Genomic DNA, 7,467 nt, shown 5'->3' with positions numbered 1-7,467 from the left:
CAGACTCAACCAGGAGGAGCGTTGTATGATGTAGTCCTCTGACACCGCATAGATAGCAACGCCACTGTTAACAATGACTCATCACTGCAGTACGGGGATGGGTAACCACTCGGAGGTGCCCACAAAACGAAACGCATATCAACTAGCAAAAAGCGACTGACAGAAAAAAGCCGCTGGTGTCAGCTAGTCTTCAACTCCAGCAATATCTATGACACAAGAACTACGGGGTTCTACAACCCCGTAGTAGACTGGAGCAGCTCCAGTCTGGTTGACAGATACCGCATATATCCGATGAAGTGAAAAACATCTCGTTGACTGGATTAGGTGCCCCCGTTAGGAAGCAGAATTGCAGATAAACCAGGCCATGCGAACTAAAGTTGGCATCCACTTAGGAAAACATGAGCAAGTTGTGATCCGAAAAATAGGAACAGAGGCGAACACTGAGTGAATCGGTTCAGCCATCAGTTAGTGTTGAATGAATGTCTGAAGAAGCCGATATTGTAACTCTCGGTCTCACGTTTTAGACAATCACATCATTTCATAGTGGGAGACTTCAACACCCCATTCGTCACTGTTTCTGTTCAAGTGTACTTTACAACCACGATAAACAACCAACTCACTACCGGGATCCCAATGTCCCGTGACTTCTCCACCGTACGTGATAACTAGGACCTCACGATCAAGCCGTGACAACTGGAACCTATTGAGTTGCAGCGAACAAAGGCTTTTCACGTAACTTATTTAAGAAGCCAACCCCCCCCCTCATGACACTTTACCTGCCTTGCAGTACTTAGTGCTAACCAAAAAGAGGAATTTCGCAGTGGTGCGGAAAATATCGACTGAACAATCAACCAGTCGGCCTCCATCCACATCAAGCTACAAAACCGTGACGGAAGCAGGGCTAATGGATCGCTAGAATGGAAGGCTGACGCTAGACCGAGAGCAGTCCTCAAGACCTTACAGATAATCGAAGAATTTCTGCGTTCCGATGACAAAAAAGGGTGACTGGCCACCAGGCTCCGATAGTGGCCAAAACCGAGACAAACCAAAAGCAAATGTTCAACCACCTCGGGTGAAACATTCCTCCAATCAATACCTGAAGTGTTCACAACACGTACACTGAAGGCGGAGCTCTACCGGTGCAGTGCGGCTCCATTCTTAAAGTACAGTACAATACAGTGTTGCGCTGTTTAGTCTCTAATACATTCATTCTGAGGGGCCTATATGATGTAAGCCAACCGGTGCGGTTGAATATAGGCAAAACCCTTCCAGAAAACGCCACCAGCACCAGTCATAGAACCCGCAAGACTAAGTGAAACCGTTATCTATTAGCATCCCTGTCTAGGCTTGGGCAACCTGGCAGTATCCCAGCCCTCGTGCTCCCTTCGGGTGGCATGGCAGCTAGGCACGGGAAGGGTGCTACAGCTGAACGCTTTCTTTCTTTTTTATCTACTAGCGTAATCCACCTGAAATATTTTGATGAACCGCTTGGAATCAGTTAAAAATTCAGATTCCACAAAGCGCAAGCTAATCACCCTACTTCGTATTCCTTAAGGCCTCGGTGTAAATGGTAGGCGATAACTTAGGAGCATACTTTGAACGCCACAGTCTGCTACCAGTTGTGCAGTACGAATGTCGGTAACAAAGGTTCTGTTCAACGCATCTGATAAAAAGGGAGACGCGAGTTTAAGGCCCTGATGAAGGTCTCAAGATCGTGTAATCCACCCTGACTTCTCCCATGCCCTTAAGCATGTAGGGTACCGAACACCTCTGCGAAAGTCCTCCGCAATAAAGCCGGCAGTTTCCTCGTACAACAGCCAAAGCGATATTGTTCATGGGAATACCTTGTGGGTCTTCAAACAAACAGAGTAACACAAGAACTGCTACTAGGACCTCTCACCTTCATCGATGTCTTGACTGACCCCCTATCATCCTACATAGATCGTACCGAAGATCCGTGCACCCTTCCACTCCGACAAACTATGAGAAGACAGACAGTAATCAACTGATGGATGGCAAACCATCGACCACATAACCGTGAAATAGACTATATATACTATTCCGATCTTAAACTTCCTACCTGCACACACTTCAACTCGTTTGTAGTTAGAAAGGATAGAGACCCAAAGAACTCATGCAACACCATCAGCCACCAAATGCAGTTGACAATACCAAGGGGATCCCGGCCTCTTTCAACACGCTTTCTGGCCACAGGGCTTCTCATTCGAATTGCTACCAGACCACGAGTTGAGTAGACATTGAGTATAGCATTTGGGGTTGAAGCGGACCAGAGGTTGCAAGGACCGGGCCACCAATTCGGTCCCAAAGGGAGGCAAGAAGCTAACAAAACGGCATGGATTCTCTTGAGTTGCGCTCTGCAACCTACGGGTTTCAGGATCCCATATTCAACCAAAAACCCCGGCACAATAGCCTGATCAATCACGCAAGCCTCAGAGATCTGCCGCGGAGTCTACTTCAGACTATCCTGTGATAACAGGAAATGACAAAAGGGCCTGAAGCCGCCACACGAGTGTAATGTGAAAGGCCCCATTCAACGTAAAATGAGAATCATCGCCAAGAGCTACCACAACTGCATATTGCAAATCCATTGCACTCAGTGTGCACCAAGTAACCAAATGACTAGATATGGCACAAAACATACCACTGGAATGTCTGTCAATGAACCCGAATTCTGTACAGCTCAACACACATGTCTAGGAAAACACATGAATCCAGTGAGCTGTTGCGTCTTAACCTCAGGGCTAGTTGCTGCCCATAAACAAGAGAGCAAAGCTGGAACATCCAGTGTGCATTGCGCAAGCGAGCAGATAACTCAACTCGGTAGCGACAGAACCAGACGAACAGTTACAGACCGAAAATGGGTTTCCCGGAAATCGGAAAATGCTGGGAAGCACTTTCTAACAACAGTAGAAAAATCGACACTGGTTGACTGAGAATGAACATGAAGACTTGACGAGCACCGCCGCCCGTCATAGATAAGCTGGCTATTTCTAACACCCCAGGAGTGCGGATTCAATCTTCACCTTCTTCAACCGTTAGTACGAAAAGAGACAGATAGCGGCACAAACCAAATGCTCTTGTCACACCTTATCCAGCACACAGTAACGAATCGTTCAGCTGTAGCTGCCAAACCATCCGAAAGCGCGAGGGCTGAGATACTGTCAGTTGCTCAAGCCCAGACAGTGGAGGTCGAGATGCAGAGGTCGGGTTGCAACCCCGGACCGTTCGGTCAGTAGATTCGCGCCCTAACCACTGAGACATCTCGTCCCCTAGCATAAAGCCTGGTGGCATGCGTGTCCAACGATGGATGAGAAAACCATCGGTAAAGGCGGACAGGACCTACTGTTAGCATCATGTTAGCAGCATTCAGAAGTTGCCCCTCCTCGCGATCATTGTACGTATTACCTGAGAAAATTAACGGCACAAGGTACTGCGTATGTGTATACTTCGGGATATTTGCACAGCAACATATTCTTCTTTAGCTGGCGACATCAAACAAAGGACCTACTCCTAAGCATCAGCTCTCAAGTTACATACACCAGTATTAACGCGGAAACTTACTAGAAGCGTTACAATGAAGATGGAGCGTCAATACAAGGTCTCCTGGCACCCCACAACGGGCTCAAAGTAGGGCCACAGTAAACCAACCAAATGAAATCAGCGTGAATTATTTTACCTAGAATCAGAACGCCGAACGTGTGCAGGGATGCTGTCGGAAGCACAGGATAGTACATGCCACACTTGTCTCGAACACTTAGATCTAGACACAGTTCACGCACGAGGTGATCGTTGACCACGACCGAACAGGCACTTTACTTGCAGACAGCACACTTATTTACACTCATATTCCCACGAACACTGAGGCGATCAACATTAGGACAAATGAAAGTCGAGTGGCGTAGTGATAGCAGAATGAAACAAAAACGGTAAACACCTGGTGATCGAAGAGATGAACATAGTCCACTAAATAGAAGTACAATGGACATCCTGCGGAAACCAAATCGAAGCGATCCCCACTGGATTATGTTCACAAGTGTGGTAATCTGTAGGTCGCAGTAGGCCCAAAAGCAAGACACAGATCAGCCACACAAGACAATAATCGGCCTAGAATGAACAGACACTGGACAATTTGTTAGGCTTCACTAAAAGGCGAAAAAGCCCAAAAACGAAGTCAGCAGCCATATGGACTGAGTTTGAGAAGCTCATTCGCACGTGATTACAACAAACTGACCAATAATGAAAGTGACGCACAAGGCTTCGAGAGTGCAAACGGAGTGGAAATGCAGTTTCCGCGAAAGGGAAAGTAACGGGTGGGTCACATGGCGTATTTCTGCGTCCACTCTCGTGCAATTTCCTCATACCTTTTCCGATCACTCTTATACTGACGTGCGATATCTGGACAGAGGGGATCATCCGGGTTAGGATCCGTGAGCAGCGAACAGATGGAGAGCAAAACTGCAAGAACATGTGGAAAGTTAGAGTTGACACGCACCTTTCGATATAGTTAGGGCCGGGGACCATTGGCTACGAAGTATATCTAAGCATATGCTTCCGTTCCCGTTAATGTTGGGGTGATAAATCTTCGTGTTGAAGCTCACCTGCAACGGTAATCTCAATTTCTCTTACATTACCTTCGGGGGCTTGAACGGATAATCTGTAGGGAACACAATCTTCAGAAAAAAAACGCCGCCCTCATAAGCACTATCGGACTAAAAGAATTGAAAAATCTTTAAGCATCTTACTGGCCCCATGATTGTTGCTTGCCATGTAAAGACTAGATGGATGTGATGTAAAACTGTAAAGTATACCTACGATCATCATCAACTGGCCCTGCGGAACATTGAGAAGGAGGATCGCGACCAAGGTCCTGAAGTTCCTACAGTTCATTTGATTTTATATTTCATGAATCTGAATGGTTCACGCACCTTATTGATACGCTTCAAAGCCATCCTTCCAGCCTAGAGGGCAGCTTCCGGACAGACCTAGAACACCCGGGCTGTGACTGATACTGATGCAAACAAAGACTGGGTTCAAGTTCAGGATTCTTCAGAAGATGAGGACAGAAAATTTCATTGGTATTTTGCGAGAAATGGAGGTCTGAAAAATTCTGAAGGGATCTTCAACAACTCTGAAAAGATGTATTATTCTGAACCAGCGGTTAGTTTGAAGCACTTGCTTTGGGCTCCACCTTCGAGCCGAGCCTCAGATGCACACCCCAAATTTCTCTGAAAACATATTTTGAACGAAGGAATAGTTAACATAAAGTTTCAGCATTTGTTGGTATTTATTCAAGCCAAACAAAACCCCTAATGCGGCAGCAAGTTGTTGGTAGTTGCTTAACGTACTAGAGGTCCACTATGGGCGCTGAATTCATATTTTAATGACCGTCGGCGGCTTCGCAAAATTCAACCGTGAATACGGTTGGACATTTCTCGGAAGGGCTGTTTTCATCGAGTGTTTCTCTCTATATCGAATTTGGAGATAATTTCAGGGCTGCATGAACAATAATTATACCGTCTTTCTCCGCTTGACAGTGCTGTAGGTAGTTTTGGCGGCTTAATGGGCAAAGCAAGCTAACAGTACAATAGAATGGCCAGTGTTACGAAGTTCTTGCACAGATTCGAAGATTAGGATGGTTATGTGGGTGTATGCAAGGCTCAGTCGGAGAATATTAGGGATACGAGCAAGCCATCAGACTGGGTATGGTAGTCGCGCTACTCTCATCGCGAAGTCATGATTGGGTTCATGGGCAGCCCCGTAAGTGAGTGTTTTGTGTGGGTCGGTCGGTGTGGTCACCATAGTTAGAACTGAACAGAGCAAGGCGTCAAATTAAGACGATCAAGAATAACTTTTTGGCCCACCAAAGACGCTCGGTAGTTGGTTGCTGCCACTCAGAATGGGCAACAAATGCAGCGTGTCTACATTGGGGGCACGAAGTATAATAAAGCGTCAAAATGTCCCCTAGATGGCTCTGTGGTATGAAGTAGACTTCAGTTTCAAGGAGCAGGCATCCCAAAGGGGCCACAATTTCAGCCTGCTGCAGTGAGGCCACACCTCCCGAATACGAACACAGTAACCGATATTCGGGTGGAGATTGTGGGAGTGCAGTTGATGTGAACGGGTGTGGGTATATGTGGTAATGAGGACGTGCATTGGCTAAACTGTGCACGATTAAGGTAGTACAGAATGCTTATGGCCAAGAGATCTGAGAACAACTGGGATATCTGGAGGTGTAGCGTGTTTGCGCGATGAGGGACCTCAGAATTGCGTAGTCATAAAAGAAAAACGGTGAGGGCTTATCAAAACTAGCTGCCTCTGAAGTTTCATACCGCATGTATTTAGTGAGTCTCCGTTGGTGTTTTTTCCCTCCTTATAATGAGTTTTTTATTCACATAGGTGATGCCCGGAATATATGCTACATCAGCAGCAACATTTTCAGCTGTAATAACCGCGTACTCGCCGTACAGTGGTTGTAGCTGCCGCAGTTTCGTTCACCGATGATTTGTGACGGGGGCAGGAAGCTGTGCATTGAAGGCAGGAGCTGATAAACTTGGTGCATAAACCCAGCACTGTCAGTAGACTGACAAGTAGGAGGGTCGAAAAAGGAGTTATGCATTAAAAGCAATAGCTTGGATGCACGAGCGCCATTGAAGGCGCAACTGGGATATGTCTGACAATGTCTCTAGCCATTGATGTGGCCCGTCTCGGGGTCCCCATCCAGAAAGACGGCAGTGACCAGCGGAGCTGAGTTTGCTGGTAATGGCTTTCATACTTCGCTGCCAAGTCCGTGTTTGACTGCCCCTGGCTATCTCTCAACCTCCACATGGTTGGGCGAAAAGAGGAAGTCGGTCGACTGGCATACGCGGCACGTGGCCAAGCCAGCGCAACCTGTGCAGTGTGATAAGTTCATCTATCGAGGGTGAGTTATTTCTCCCGAATACCATTCGACGTACTTCAGAATTGCTGATCCGGTGTTCCCACCAGATTCGGGCAATGCTCCGAAGACATCGATGGTCAAACACTGAAAGTCTTTTGACGTCCTCGGCGCGCAGCGGCCAGGTTTCTGATCCATATAGTAATATGGAGCGCACCGCAGCATTGTAAACTCGACCCTTGACAGAGAAACTGATGTCACGCCTACGCCACAGGTGACGTAGGTTCGCAAAAGCTGCTCTGGCCTTCCCAATCCGGATGGAAATATCATCTTTCGCGAGACCACCGGGACTGATACAGCTGCCCAGGTAGACAAATTTGTCTACTACCTCAATCGGTTCATCCGCAAGCATGAGGCTAGGGTTCGAGCCCACCCAGTCTTGCAGTAGCACTTTACACTTTGCAGGTGTGAAGCGCATGCCGACCCTGGAGGCATAATTATTTAGATTATTTAATATTGTGTGCATTACCACGGGGTCAGATCCCAGAAGAACTATGTCGTCTGCGTATTCG

The 7,467-nt window shown here is 47.1% G+C and overlaps 1 protein-coding gene across 1 annotated transcript; it reads right to left on the bottom strand.

Annotated features, from left to right (window-relative positions):
• Positions 1 to 1,321: 1,321 nt before the first annotated feature.
• Positions 1,322 to 5,017, bottom strand: T265_02414 (hypothetical protein; the record flags this gene model as incomplete). The annotated part of the gene is made up of 5 exons (XM_009166647.1): positions 1,322 to 1,466; positions 4,341 to 4,476; positions 4,514 to 4,619; positions 4,653 to 4,730; positions 4,947 to 5,017. The coding sequence occupies 5 exons, from the start codon at positions 4,968 to 4,970 to the stop codon at positions 1,322 to 1,324; spliced, it is 489 nt and encodes a 162-aa protein (XP_009164911.1).
• Positions 5,018 to 7,467: the final 2,450 nt, after the last annotated feature.

This window comes from Opisthorchis viverrini (assembly GCF_000715545.1).
Source record: "Opisthorchis viverrini unplaced genomic scaffold opera_v5_29, whole genome shotgun sequence".
In the NCBI taxonomy this organism is placed as follows: domain Eukaryota; kingdom Metazoa; phylum Platyhelminthes; class Trematoda; order Opisthorchiida; family Opisthorchiidae; genus Opisthorchis; species Opisthorchis viverrini.
The sequence above is the reverse complement of the archived record's forward strand: the minus strand, read 5'-3'. Positions and strand labels throughout refer to the sequence as shown.